Source organism: Mucor velutinosus (genome assembly GCF_035048745.1).
Source record: "Mucor velutinosus strain NIH1002 chromosome Unknown tig00001547, whole genome shotgun sequence".
In the NCBI taxonomy this organism is placed as follows: domain Eukaryota; kingdom Fungi; phylum Mucoromycota; class Mucoromycetes; order Mucorales; family Mucoraceae; genus Mucor; species Mucor velutinosus.
Window position 1 is genome coordinate 560,503 of NW_027041901.1, and position 14,317 is coordinate 574,819.

At 40.3% G+C, this 14,317-nt stretch overlaps 6 protein-coding genes across 6 annotated transcripts; 3 read left to right on the plus strand and 3 right to left on the minus strand.

Moving 5' to 3' along the window:
• Positions 1-911: 911 nt before the first annotated feature.
• SEN2 (tRNA splicing endonuclease subunit sen2) lies at positions 912-1,583 on the minus strand (the record flags this gene model as incomplete). Its single annotated transcript, XM_064825878.1, has 1 exon — positions 912-1,583. The coding sequence occupies one exon, from the start codon at positions 1,581-1,583 to the stop codon at positions 912-914; it is 672 nt and encodes a 223-aa protein (XP_064687392.1).
• Positions 1,584-1,980: 397 nt separating this feature from the next.
• On the plus strand, positions 1,981-2,971 carry ATC70_006606 (uncharacterized protein; the record flags this gene model as incomplete). The annotated part of the gene is made up of 3 exons (XM_064825879.1): positions 1,981-2,557; positions 2,608-2,691; positions 2,751-2,971. 3 exons carry the CDS (start codon positions 1,981-1,983, stop codon positions 2,969-2,971), a joined length of 882 nt encoding a protein of 293 aa, XP_064687393.1.
• Positions 2,972-5,575: 2,604 nt separating this feature from the next.
• On the minus strand, positions 5,576-6,841 carry ATC70_006607 (uncharacterized protein; the record flags this gene model as incomplete). Its single annotated transcript, XM_064825880.1, has 4 exons — positions 5,576-5,659; positions 5,717-5,810; positions 5,870-6,105; positions 6,161-6,841. 4 exons carry the CDS (start codon positions 6,839-6,841, stop codon positions 5,576-5,578), a joined length of 1,095 nt encoding a protein of 364 aa, XP_064687394.1.
• Positions 6,842-7,812: 971 nt separating this feature from the next.
• YTM1_2 (ribosome biogenesis protein ytm1) lies at positions 7,813-8,533 on the minus strand (the record flags this gene model as incomplete). The annotated part of the gene is made up of 3 exons (XM_064825881.1): positions 7,813-7,862; positions 7,926-8,355; positions 8,417-8,533. 3 exons carry the CDS (start codon positions 8,531-8,533, stop codon positions 7,813-7,815), a joined length of 597 nt encoding a protein of 198 aa, XP_064687395.1.
• Positions 8,534-9,465: 932 nt separating this feature from the next.
• On the plus strand, positions 9,466-11,204 carry ATC70_006609 (uncharacterized protein; the record flags this gene model as incomplete). Its single annotated transcript, XM_064825882.1, has 9 exons — positions 9,466-9,566; positions 9,628-9,697; positions 9,754-9,774; positions 9,834-9,926; positions 10,014-10,159; positions 10,230-10,507; positions 10,569-10,653; positions 10,714-10,789; positions 10,842-11,204. 9 exons carry the CDS (start codon positions 9,466-9,468, stop codon positions 11,202-11,204), a joined length of 1,233 nt encoding a protein of 410 aa, XP_064687396.1.
• A 515-nt stretch (positions 11,205-11,719) lies between these two features.
• Positions 11,720-14,268, plus strand: ATC70_006610 (uncharacterized protein; the record flags this gene model as incomplete). Its single annotated transcript, XM_064825883.1, has 12 exons — positions 11,720-11,767; positions 11,822-11,893; positions 11,947-12,118; positions 12,173-12,265; positions 12,321-12,443; positions 12,497-13,004; positions 13,062-13,161; positions 13,218-13,312; positions 13,365-13,473; positions 13,525-13,639; positions 13,697-13,803; positions 13,858-14,268. 12 exons carry the CDS (start codon positions 11,720-11,722, stop codon positions 14,266-14,268), a joined length of 1,953 nt encoding a protein of 650 aa, XP_064687397.1.
• Positions 14,269-14,317: the final 49 nt, after the last annotated feature.

Sequence of the window (14,317 nt, forward strand, 5' to 3'; positions counted from 1 at the left end):
CCTCATGGTTTTCATCGAAAATCGAACGATCGCGTTTTTTACCTTGATAATGAAGATTTTTATTATGGTATGTATTGAATCAAAATGTTTCTATCGATCTAACGCAAGCCCTGAAATCATCTTTGTGGGACCTTGATGTGTAAAATTTCGACTTTTTGGCCAGAAACCTCTTTTCATATTTTCAGAAATTGCTCAATAAGTTTATTCAAAACATCTAGCTTACTTGGTACCATTGGATGCACTTTGAAAAGCATTCCAAAAATGTATTAGGAAGCATTGAATGATCATTACGATTTATATAGTCGAATATGGCAAAATAGTTTGATCAAGTCGAAAAACTATCAAAATCCGGCCAATCTTGAGCAGTAAGAGCATTCTGAGTTTTAATCTATTTTGCTGCTGGTGGGGTTGACTGGCAAACTCAATGCCCTTTTCATCATGAGGGCAATACAGTAATAATAGATGCTTTTGAAGCGTATGAAAAGTAAATGGAAAATTACATAGCACTATTGTTAGCGATACTATTTTCTTTAAATTCTATATTTAATAACGTCAGTCTATCAAAATACTTGTTAGGTCAACTTCTTTCCTTTTTGAGGCTTTAAAAGTGTGTAGGGGCCATACATCTACAAGTTCGATTCTTTGCATCTAGTCTTTTGTTATTTTTTAACTCGTGGTAGTGCTTGTAGATACTTTACCTTGTCAGGAACCAGATATGCACAGACACTGCGTGAGATCGTCAAATCAACATTGGGTCGAGTTGGTGTTCTAAACAATAAACAATTATTTTCTAAATCAACATTCATTCACTCATTGTTTATTCACACCATTGTGACGAAATGCAATCCAAAATGGGCAGTAAATGCGAATAAAATTCAAATCAAGATGTCAAAATTGATTTATTTCTACAATTACATGTTTTCTAAATGATGGAACTCCTTGGCAGTGGTTAGCCATCGCTGATCAGCTAAAGAGAAAAGAGCCATGAAGGAGACAAGGCAAGCGTCCCAGATGTGGTCCTTGGCGTTATTCCATGACTTGAAAAACATTTTTACAACAGCAAAAGGTGGTTGATAATCGATGAGAAGATAGGTTTTATTCCATTGCTTGGCAAGGAATCTGTGTTGATGAGGTCTGATGGTTTTCATCAATTGCTTATGGTGAAATGCTGCTGCGTTGAGTGATTTTTGCTCTTTGGAAGCGAGACAATGAACGCTGAATGCGTAGCACACTTGCATGATCTCTATCTGCTTCCCTTCAAGTTCGGTCGTTGGATAGTTGGCAATAAGCTCGTCTACATCTTCCAGTACAAAATTGAACGTGATCAATAGGTCGTTTCTTGTTCTTCTCAACAGACTCATGGCCTTTTTGATCAACAACTTTCTGCGTTTCTGAAAGTTACGATTGGGAGCGTAGACTTGAAGCTCCTTGACCTTTTTGGTCGAGGCCGACGCTTGGTTTGCGTTGCTCTCCTCGACATCTGATGCTGATGCTTGGTTTGCATCGTTGGCAACAAAAGCTTTCTTCTCAATGGAAGGCCCATTAGTATTATTTACTTCAGTAGCTTTGTATTTGGTGGCCATTTTATCCTTATTATGCCGTATTTCTTAAAATATTGAAATGGATGAGGCTCCTTCCAACTTTACTACAAGCTCATCAGTGACAGACATCCCTAGAGCAACATTGTAGAAACCTGAGTCAAAGTTACACAGCTATTGTGTTTAAAGTTCGAAATATATCCATCAGCAGAGATGATGGCAACATCCTTGGTTTGAGCGTGAGTTGTCTACATGCAATTGCATCAAATGAAAGAAAATTGTCCATCCTCTGCAAGCACTGCAAAGCGCCATCATATTTTATATCTTAATCTCTTTGGCGAAAAACAAATTAGTGTACTCCGTAGTGTTACCTTACCTGCCAACATTAAAGTACTTTTTCAAATAAAAGTCTGATTGAATCTTCTCTTTCACAACAATTACCATGCGCTACACACCAACAGCCAAACAAGATACAGATGATCTTAGAAGACTATTTGACGATGTCAGTAAGCTTGTTAGAAATTATGCAGACCAACACCAGGAGCAAAATGATGATATTGCTTGCTTGGTCGCCGGCCATCTCGTTAAAGAGAACATGGCTGATTTTACCATCAAGGTTGCTCCTGCCAGCAGGAAAAGAAAAGCAATCAGTGGCTATGACATGTTCAAGCAAGAGATGATGCTGCAGACGAGTGAGGTGTTCTCTACTGCTAGCACGGGAAACCCCAACGATTTACAAAACTTGATGGCCAAGTATGCGGAAGCCTGGAAGGCGCTCAAGAAAAACAACCCTGACAAGGTCAACCAACTGAAGTTGAAAGCCGCAGAAAAGACCAAGGCTAGGGATGCAGAGCCCATTACCACCGGAGGAAGACTCGAAGTCTACCATAATGATTTGAATACCATCACTAAAAGCCTCGTAGCAATGCGAGACAAATACAATTTTCATGCCGTCTTATATCATTATACAGAAACTGATAACGACTTTATGTATCCCAGTGATATTTTTCTTAATTCCAGTAGGTAATTCAATAATCTGTGTTATTCTGAGAGAGCTAACAATGTTTAGAAATTGCCTCTGACAATGTGGATTCTGTGCATAAAGTATTAGGACATCCGCTGGACTTAGGTTTGCTGAAGGCGTTTATGAAAAGTAAGTGGACTTGACTTCAAACTGGTCAACGACTATATCAAACCCTAAAATTCAATTAGCAACGTCTGAGGCCTCATCCGTCCCATCAAGTCCCACTGCTGGGAGTCCTGTCCAGGAAGATTCGGCCTTAGGCGTTCACGCTGATAGAGCTGAACGTCTGCCTGGTTTGCCTGCCTCTCAGATGAAGCCACTTCTTTCGAATTTGCTTCCCAACGGTAATGCTCCTGCTTGTTCTGCTCTTGCATCTACGTCTGCTATTGTTTTTAATAATGACAAGTAATCACTGTTGAAAGCGGAGTACCTCAAGGGTATTCGTGAGATGGCTACGCAAATGACCTGTACGTGTATTTGTTCCTAATGATTTTGTTACAGTTCATCTAATTGTTGATTATTTTTCATACATTTAGCGGCCCTGAGATACTCACAAGTTCCTTGGACTGACCTGCTAAAAAATAAGCATGGTGAACTTCATCTTGTCAATTGGCCAGAGTATAAACGCCCAGATACTGAGGTGGAAACGTCTCCTTTCCATGAACTAACTGGGATGGCAAATTTGGATAATTTAAGTTTCTGCTATATAAAGCTTGTGTATGAAGGCATGAAAAATGGCCCAATAGCCATTGTACGTAGACATCAATAAAAGGAAAGTCCAAGCGCAGTTGGCAATGTACGCACATTGCCCAACTTTACAACATGATCTACATAATTTCCCTGAATGGCATCGTAAATTCATATCATAGGCTGGATTAGAGCGACACATAAGACTTATTTCACCGCGTCTTTGTTTCAAGGTCTCAAACTAGAGATTGATCCATTATAGAGGCTTAAACTAAAGGTTGATCCATTACAAAGGCTCAAACTAGAGGTTGACTCAATACAGAAGCTCAAATAAAGGTTGATCCATTACAGAGGCTTAAACTAGATAATGATTCATTACAAAGGTTCAAACTAAAAGATTAATTCATTACAAAGGCTCAAACTGGAGATTAATCCAATACAGAGGCTCACACTAGATATTGATCCACTGGAGAGGCTCAAACTAAGGATTGATCCATTGCAGCGGCTCAAATGGCAAATAGTTACCAAAGAAGGCAATTCTTTTGGCTGTGTTTTCTGTCAATTACTTAACTACAGATTAGTACAAAAAAGCAATAGTAAATGTACATTTATATTTATATTTATATTTATGTAATATTGTATATATTAATTACAAGTATTATACTCTGAAAGCATTTCAAATTTAAGTGAATAATGAAAGAGAAAAACATATAAAAATCTTCTTCCGATTGTTAATCGGAAATATTGTTAGGATTTTATATATTTTTCTTCGATTTTAAATCGAAAGATGGAGTTAGTAACAGGTCTAGATGTATGGCCCCTACACACTTTTAAAGCCTCAAAAAGGAAAGAAGTTGACCTAACAAGTATTTTGATAGACTGACGTTATTAAATATAGAATTTAAAGAAAATAGTATCGCTAACAATAGTGCTATGTAATTTTCCATTTACTTTTCATACGCTTCAAAAGCATCTATTATTACTGTATTACCCTCATGATGAAAAGGGCATTGAGTTTGCCAGTCAACCCCACCAGCAGCAAAATAGATTAAAGCTCAGAATGCTCTTACTGCTCAAGATTGGCCGGATTTTGATAGTTTTTCGACTTGATCAAACTATTTTGCCATATTCGACTATATAAATCGTAATAATCATCCAATGCTTCCTAATACATTTTTGGAATGCTTTTCAAAGTGCATCCAATGGTACCAAGTAAGATAGATGTTTTGAATAAACTTATTGAGCAATTTCTGAAAATATGAAAAGAGGTTTCTGGCCAAAAAGTCGAAATTTTACACATCAAGGTCCCACAAAGATGATTTCAGGGCTTGCGTTAGATCGATAGAAACATTTTGATTCAATACATACCATAATAAAAATCTTCATTATCAAGGTAAAAAACGCGATCGTTCGATTTTCGACGAAAACCATGAGGGGTACCTCATGCTTTTTGGTCGATTTTTGGCTATTTTTTTTTGATCCCCAAAAAGTTGAGCAATAGTGGCAATAAGTAACTGCCAGATGAAAGGAACTATTTGATACTATTCTGACGATCTAAAACGGCCTTGAACACGAGAAAACGCAGCCCAATTGCACTCAGATTTTGCTGTATTAGGGACACTAAGGACTAAAAAGGGGAGATGCCAGTATGCTGCTTGCCTGTATACGAAATAGCTACGTGCATATGTATGTAGAGCATCACATAAGAAGCAGATCCACAGATAATATGAAGGGTCTTTATGTGCAAGTGGAGGGTCAAAATGAAAGTAACAGTATTCTGATAAGATACGCTAGTCAATCGGTAGCGCGAGCTGCTGCTACTCAAGTTGGTTCTAACTCTAGCACAGCAAAGGTAGAGAGCCATCCGAAGCGTAAATACTCGTATGATTAATGATTTTATATCAATCAACCATTAAGGCACTTCTGACATCTTAGCTATTAACAATTCTGCGATATTAGCCAAAGGCCCGCGGCAGCACGAACCGCCTGAAGGTAGGCTGGTTTCCACTAGAGCGAAGCGTAGGGCGGAACATCATCTGAAGAAGGGTCGAAAAGCTTGCATAAATTAGAGATAAATGAGCGATTTTAATTGCTGCCTAATATTGGCAAGAAAACATATCTAAATAGGCATATAAACAATGTAAAACAGTGGCATGTGCATCACCATAGAAAGAAGCAAGTGTAAATGTATAACATTCTGTCTCACAAAAATCAATATACCTAATATTGCGCTCAAGTGTCATGAGTATGGAGCCAGTAGGTGGTCCATAAGAATTTTTAAGGTGGGCCGTATCAAGCTTTATTTATTCAAATCTCTCAATTAAGCTTAAAAGCCTTCAACGCGTTCTTGGATCTTGATCAAATCAGAAAAGATACCGTAAGCAGTAGGAGGTCCACCAGCACCAGCGCCCTGTTTACATTATCATGAGTCTTCACACGTCGATAGAGTAGTATATGTAATACTTACTTGGACAATGACACCATTAGGGAAGTATTTGGTGGTGAATTTGATGATATTGTCACTACCCTGAAGACCAGCAAAAGGATGTGTGGCGGGATATCTAGTAGGAGAGCCATTTTAACACGTTGATTTCCTCCACTTACTAGCACTACTACTTACTTCATCAACTTGACACCACTGTTGCCCTTGGGATCGACTACACCAACGTAACGGAGAACCTTACCCTCGCTTTTGGCTTCCTCATTCAGTTTGGCGAAGTGATCGTCGAAATCAGGCAGCTTGGACATGAACTCATCGGCAGTAGCAACGCTTCTAAGGGATTCAGGTACAATATTCTCAACATTCAATGTGCTCAAATCAAGATCCAAACCAGCCAAGCGACCACAGATGGTAACCTGCACATATTTCAGCCTATATTCTCATTCTCTACATAAATCCCATACAACATACCTTACGAGCAACATCCATACCGTTCAAATCATCTCTTGGGTCAGGTTCAGTGTAACCCAGGTCCTTGGCTACCTTGACAATCTCAGAAAAGGATCCCTTGGATGGACCGCTAGCAGTGGTAGAGTAATTATTGAAAAGATACGAAAGAGTACCAGAGAAGATACCCTCAATCGTGATAATCTCATCGCCAGTCTTGACAAAGTCAACAAGAGTAGACAAAACGGGGAGACCAGCACCAACAGTGGATTCATGGTAGGTCAAAGGCGTACGGCCATTACCACTGTAATTGGCAGACAACAAATGGATTTCCTTGAAGAGAGACAAGGGACCAGAGAAAGCCTTTTTGTTAGGAGTGACAATGGAGAGGTTCTTTTTAAGCCATAAAGGATACATGTTGGCAATACCTTCAGAAGCAGTGCAATCCACAATGACAGCATGATCGGGAGAAGCAGCCATGTAGTTGATGAATTCATCCAAATTGGGCTTAACACCTGATTTTGAGAGATCGGATTCCCAGTTGGTCAAATGAAGAGGCGTATATTCTTTATCTGAGAGGTTCATTGTGTCAATGTTGGCAATGGCAACCACCTTCAAACGTCTAGCGCTTGAGCGAGTAGCATGAAGTTGAGCGATCAATTCAGAACCAACGAATCCACAACCAATAATACCGACGTTAACCATTTTGAAAAATCTCTTTAATGAAAAGAAAGGTATGCAAGAGAAAGAGAAAGAGAAAGAGAGATGTAAGTGAGATGCTTCCTTCTTGATGGCTCTCTTCGCATTTTTATGGTGGAAAAATTTGATCGTCACTGTGTCTTTCTGTTTCACATTCTACACCATTAGATCCGGGTAATGATCTATGATTCATTTTTATCATGCCTTTCTGCGTCAACGGTTCACAGCTTTTGATTGGCAGTTGATATAAGATCTGACCAAGCATAAATCAAAATAGACGTGAAATCGTGAATCAAAGTTTAGACAGCTTGGTAATCCATTTGATTGCACGATTAAGCTATTCGCGTACTTGATTCCCATGCAACTTGTTCATTTCTAACACTAAATATGTGTGAAATTCAGGAGCGCTGGCTTGCAGCTATGGGGATAAAGCTCTATTGATCCAGACTTGACTACAGAGAAGATACAAGCAAAGTGTTGTCATACCACATTTTTAATTGTAAATTACAGAATATAATCGTGCAAGAGGTGATGAGTGCTATATGTCTCAATTCCAGTATTTTACTGCGAAAAAACGGACATCCTTTCTATCATTTTTCTCGTACACATGGATTCAACATGGCTGTCCATTTGTAATCAGATGGAAAGCGATAGAAGCGTATAGGATGTGTGAAAATGACTCGATTAGGAAGTAAAAGAGAGTGTCAACGAAAACTGTTTGTATACGTTACATTAATGAGTGCCAATTTGAAGAATAAGGGGAGGTTACGAGATATGATGCGAGCACCTCAACATACCATAATGGCGTCACTATCTCACTATCAAAAGTGCTTGATTAATATGCATTTGTGAGAAATTAAGAGGAATTAGTAACTTTATTTCATTTGTAAAAAGACACAACATGAGGATGGAATAGATAAATTGATATTAATAGTAAAAGTTGGGAGGGGGGGTATAGACAGTGTATTTGGTGCTCTCTATAAGATGACACATGATTTCTTTTCATCGGCTTGATCATGTAACTTGACTATCAAAGGATTCAACCGTTAGTTTTATGCTACATGTACCGCTAAAACAAATATTTATTCACCTGATGTTGCAACCCTAGCTGCCTGTTCAAAGCACTCGCTTACGCCTCGATTGCGCTTTGCAGAGCATTCGAGATACCTGATAGCCTTGATACTTTTGGCCACCTCCAGCCCCTCTTCATATAAGATGGGCTTCACTTTTTTCAATGCAACTTCATCATCTCGAAGGTCGCATTTCAGGGCTACCAGCATTGTCTTTGCATGAGGACACCCATCTTGCAATTCCTCAATCCATTTATTTGGGATATTTTCCAATGAATCTCGATTGTCGATAGAGTAGCAAACAATGATAACATGTGTATCATTGTATGATAGCGACCGAAGGCGGTCGAATTCTTCCTGGCCAGCAGTGTCCCATATAGATAGCTCTACAAGCTTTCCATCCACTTCAACATCTTGCACATAATTATCGAATACAGTGGGCTCATAAACCTATCATAGAATATATCAGCTTACATCGAAACACAATGTGTGTAGTCAAGCGGTATTCTACCTGGGGAAAGAAGCCTCTGGTAAAAACATTTAACAAGGATGTTTTGCCACATGCGCCATCACCTACTACGACAATTTTTCTCTTGATTGGCTTTTTCGATCTAGCACAAAAGATCATGATATTATGTTGCTAATACACAGAGAAAAGAGAAGAAAGAGGGTACCTGAATGGGTTGCTCAATGGGTTTTCTACTCCGTTTTCTCCAGTGTATGACAAAATCATTGCTAATTGTGCACAGTTACCACATTTTCCACCTTGGTTGATGTGTGTTCCAGTGACATCCTCCTTCCTCCCGTCCTCCCCGCCTGCCCCTTAAGTTCTGGAATATAGTGTCGTCTCATGGAAGCATCTTTGTATATGAAAGAGTTGTGTATATCAGCAAGTGAATGCTTTGGCAACAAATGTCTGCGTAGATGTCAACTACTGAATGATGGAATAACAGCAGCATCTTTAAATGATAGCATGCAGTACTGTAAAGTGAAGTTTCAAGATGCATGCTTTCATAACTAGACTCATCTCTTGGCCATTTGGCTGCGGAATACCTAGTAAGTGGGCATACAGACGCACTGGTCGTCTGTGGCCATTGATGAACAGCTTGGAGTACACACTGGCCTAATACGTTTAATGGCCTTGCATTGGCCCAGTGAGTCTTTTCAGTGGATCAAACCATGGAGATTGTATACACCGCAAGCCTCCTCCAGCGATGATCCAATGCCATGTACCTGCCTACAGAGCTCTCGTATACAACCTCAATGCAATGTCGCATACATGAACCACATTTACATGACACAGAAACTCCGGGGGTCTTCCACGTCACTTGAATGAAGCTATTCAGAAAAAGGGTATCTGATAGAGAGACCCACTTTCTTCTTTTTTGTTCTTGTTTTTTTTCGCTTGAAAAACTCTAAAAGCACAGCATCTTTAGAGCAATCGAACAAAGACATCACACACGTACTCAAGCAGGAAAAAAAAAGTATTTGAATTTCTTTTTTTTCTTCTAAATTTGTTTTATATATTCCATCTTTTTCCCATATCTTTAATACGTTGAAATGTCAGCTCCTGCTAGCACGGAAACTGGTAATGCAACACTTATGGAAGATGTATCTGGCAATCCTGCAAACACCATCTACGTCGGCAACCTTGACCAGAGGTAACTTTCAGTGATCCATGGCTGCATCGATGGCTAAATTCGTTTCAATTCATAAACGTAGAGTTACTGATACCATGTTACACGAGATCTTTGCGACTGTAGGTCCCGTCGTTAGCGTGAAAATTGTAACTGTAAGTGAGATTTGCTACGGGAGGATGGAGCGACGTGCTAAGTGGATATCTTGTAGGTTAGAAGACACACTGCATATGTATGGTATTCAGCAAACCGTGGGCAACAAATCAGATGAGAAATAACACATGAAATTAGGCAGGTGTAAATTATGCTTTTGTGGAGTTTGCCGATCAACGCACTGCTGAACAAGCTATCCACGACATGAATGGTAGAAAAATATTCAACTATGTAAGGACGACACCATTTACCAAACAAACGAGAGAGAGAGAGGGGAGGCGATAAACACATATTCATGGCTATTTCTTAATTTAAAAGGAAATCAGAGCAAACTGGGCACAGCAATCCAGCAACGCTGCCAAGGAGGATACAGCAAACCACTTTCATGTATTTGTAGGTGATATTGCACCTGAAATTACAGACGAAGCGCTCGTACAAGCTTTTTCTGTGTTTGGATCCATGTCGTATGTTGTCTTCATAGTCTAAACCAAGGATATCATGGGGATCTAATTATTACTTGCGTCTGTTCAATAGTGAGGCTCATGTCATGTGGGATCCAGTCTCTGGCAAATCCAGAGGCTTTGGGTTTGTGGCCTTCAGAGACAAGACTGATGCTGAGCAGGCCATTGCTACCATGAATGGCGAGTGGTTGGGATCCAGGGCGATCCGTTGTAACTGGGCTACTCAAAAGGGGCAGACTGCTACACCTGCACCTCAACCAGGCCAACAATTGCCTTACGAAGTTGTCATTCATCAAACACCCGCTTATGTTACCAGTATTTATGTCGGTAACTTGCCTCCCAACGTTAACCGTAAGTATTGCTGGTGTGATGGCTGATTCGGAATACATCTGACACCAGCTGGTTGCCATAGAAACCGAGCTGGTTCAACCTTTTCAAAGATTCGGCTATGTGCAAGAAGTCAAGCTCCAGGCAGATCGTGGATTTGCCTTTGTAAAGTGAGTTAATGATGAGCAACATGGCAATGGCCTGTAACTTAATTCAACATGCGTATATAGGATGGATACACATGAAAATGCAGCCAATGCTATTGTTCATTTGCAAAACATCAACATCAATGGAAACACTGCCAAGGTATTGCGGATTTAAATGCAGGCGTTTCTTGCTAGCTAACAATGAGCTCTAGTTATCCTGGGGCAAAGATCGTCCTCCACCAGGATGGCAAAACTATGGCGGATACCATCATCAACAGCAGCAACAGCAGCAGCAACAAAACTGGAATAACATGCAATACGGAGGAGGAAGAGATGGCAACCACCGCAACAGCAACAATGCTCAAAACAGCAATGTATTTGGCGTTCCGGCTCATTTAACCAACGGCTATGCTTTCCACAACAGTGGCAGCAACATCCCTAGCCTCGATCCTCATTCTGGCCAAGCAGTGGCAGCTGCTCATGCTGCTCAGTGGAACCAACAAGCTGCTGTAGCTGCTGCTCAGCAACAACAGCAATTATATGAACAATACAATAATGGTGGTAATAACATTTGATCAATTAATGCACAGTGACAGATATTAAAATACGTACTCGTTTCTCCCTCTTTATGATACATGCCCTTACATCCGTAAAATAAAGTCCTCATTTCATATTCTCTCTTGAAATAATGCAGCAAATGCCATTTGTACGCTTGTGCTTGCTTTCTCCGCAAAGATCGCCACGGTGATGCGAACAGCAACTAACAACAATTCTTAATGATTATCTGCTGATGCTATATTTAAGCGTGCCAAATGCTTGATTTTGGTTTATGTTGAGGGGTGGCAAATATCTAGAAAGATTGCATAACATGTCGTAATGCTGATCCCATTCATGCGATTCATTTTTCATCTCATTTTATTGGCGTGACACTATAGCAGGATGCTACTTGCGTACGCACACCCCCTTTCGCACGCGTGACAGAGGCAGACTGAGACAGAGAGAGGCCAAGAAAAGAGCAACATCCACTCTTTTCTCCTGCAATCATCTATATTAAACAAAGCTCTGATCGATATAGACACTCAACATACCCATGAACTCATTATACCAAGTAGATGAACTTGTGAAAGAGTACTTGCTGGTAAGATCCCTGTTCACAAGCTGCTCCTCGTATGTAGCTCACCTCTTACCACAGTTTCGAGGCTTCACAGCAACATTTCGAGCACTCGAATCCGAGATCCGTACCGATAAAGACAAAGGGTTTCAGGTAAATGCTGTTACATGCATGACATGAGGTTGATATCTTATCATTCTGTGTAGGTGGATAAAATTATCGAGGAGTTGTTAGGAGCCATTGCCAATGGAGACATACAAGCACTAATAGACTACTATCGATATCTGGATCTTCGCTTCTTTTCTCGGTTGGATAGTCGATTTCAGCGCACCATCAAGAAATTTGAGCTATGTCTGTTAAGGCATTATCTGATACACGGTAAAAAACAGCAGACGTTTAAATTAATACATGTGAACTAAATCAAAAGCTCAGCTATGCAACACAAGAGACGAGATAAAGTGATAGAGTTTTTCGATATCTATGGGCCTGAATTGCATGGAAAACCAGAGTGGTCTCAATGGTTTGGTAGGTGTTTGAGTGCTTGTTGACAAGGTTTGCAGCTCATTGACCTATGTGATAGCATTGCCTTATATCAAAAATCCATCCAACGATACAACATTCGAAACTTTCTTTTCCAAACAGTGGGTAGACAACTACACCATCTCACTGCACAACTTTTTAGCTACTACATTTCAAAACATGCGTAAGTTGGCCCTCATGTTCCCTGGTGGACTGAGATATTGACCATTTCATTAGCACTCCCAAGTCTACTATCGTTCAATATCGATCGTATCCAGCGCAAAACACAGCAAAGCGAGATTGAAGCATTAAAGACAACAGTGGAGAATCAGAAGGCTACATTGGAGGCTCGAGAAAATGATATTGCAAAACTAAAGCATGAGGTTGTGGAGACTAGAAAGGAAATGACGGACGGTATATCACTGATTCGCAGAAGAGCTGCTTCGTCAGCACAGCAAAACGACCAAAAATCGCTAAAATCAATGTCTACCTCTATTGCGTCTATACATGGCGCTTCTGTGGGTGGGGCCAACACCTTTCTCAATCTACCCAAAAAGTCAAACTCGGAATCAACACACAAAAGCAACTTGTCAGGGCACAGTCAGGATTCAGCAAAGAATGAGGATGAGCCGTTTCTGATAGTAAATCAAGAAGAGTTTTCAGAGCATGTATCTGCTATAACACACGCCAAGTTCTCAAGTCAAGGTGATTTGATAGCAAGCTGCGATATGGATAACATTGTGAGGTAAAGGATTCACCTAGACATAAATGGCTCAAAAGGATCTGACTAATAGCTTTGCAGGGTTTGGAGCTACAAGGGACAGTCGTTTAATCCCCTCAAGATCAAGAACAGCTCCTCAAACGTGCTGTCCATGGAGTGGGATGCAAGATCTGACCGATTTGTGAGTTGCCAAGAGGGTTGCTTGGAAGCCTACAACTAAAATAGTGTTGTATATAGCTCTATCTAGGGACAGACGCAGGATTGATTCGAGTGTACAATGTGGACTCGAAAGCTGTGGTACAGGAATTCATGATGGATGACAGCTATTCATGGTAAATTTTCACTGACCAAGTGTATGGATGGGTACTGAGATAATGTTGATAGTGTAAATCAGCTATCGTCTAGTCCAGTGGAACCTATATTTGTATGCTCTGGATCAGGCAAGAAATCAGGCGCGCTTGTGGCCTGGAGCATGAAGTCCATGTCAGCTTGCGTGAGTGTGGAGTAGTATGCAGGATGATCTTGATACTGATAGCTTCTGTAGGGTACCTTCCAGTTCAACAATGACGAGTCAGAGGCTATTGTGAGCACAATCAAACTGAATCATAATGGTCAAATGCTGGTGGCAGGAGATAGTACAGGTTTCATGCGCATATTTGGTATGATATTCACACTGACAAGCTGGTGGTGGTGATATTAACTTTCTTAATGGATAGATATTCGAAGCATGAAATCCATTATAGAATGGAAGGCAGCACCATCCTGCACAGCTCAATTCAGCTTTGATGAAAACTCTATTTATTCAGTGGATGACAGTGGACAGGTAAAATACAATCATGCGTGTACTACTATGTAACACTCAATTCACACAATGCAGTTATCTCAGTGGTCAGTACACAAACCAGGAACATGTATCTTTAGTAGCGCAATAGAAGGTTTTCCTCCTCCAGCTGCTTATCCAAGCAAATCAAAATCATCCTCTTCATCTGTAAGGTCCATGGAAGACAGCGTAACACAATCTTTATTGTCAGTAACACCTCGTTCTCAGATGGTGGCATTTAGCGCTGATACAGATTATGTTCTCTGTGCTGCTCAAAGCAAAAAGGCAGATACCATCCATGGATCTATCTATCGTATATCCGAATCAGAGAACCCTCCCGTCCTGAGATTTGGAAACCAACCAGCGAGTCAGCCCATTACAATCGTAGACTGGACAAATTCTTCCAGTGCTTGTTTGTTGGGCAGTGTAGATGGTAGTGTCAAAGTAACGACATTGATTAAAGTGTAAAAATACCCTTAACATATATATTCTATGAATCTGATTAAAAAGAACTTGA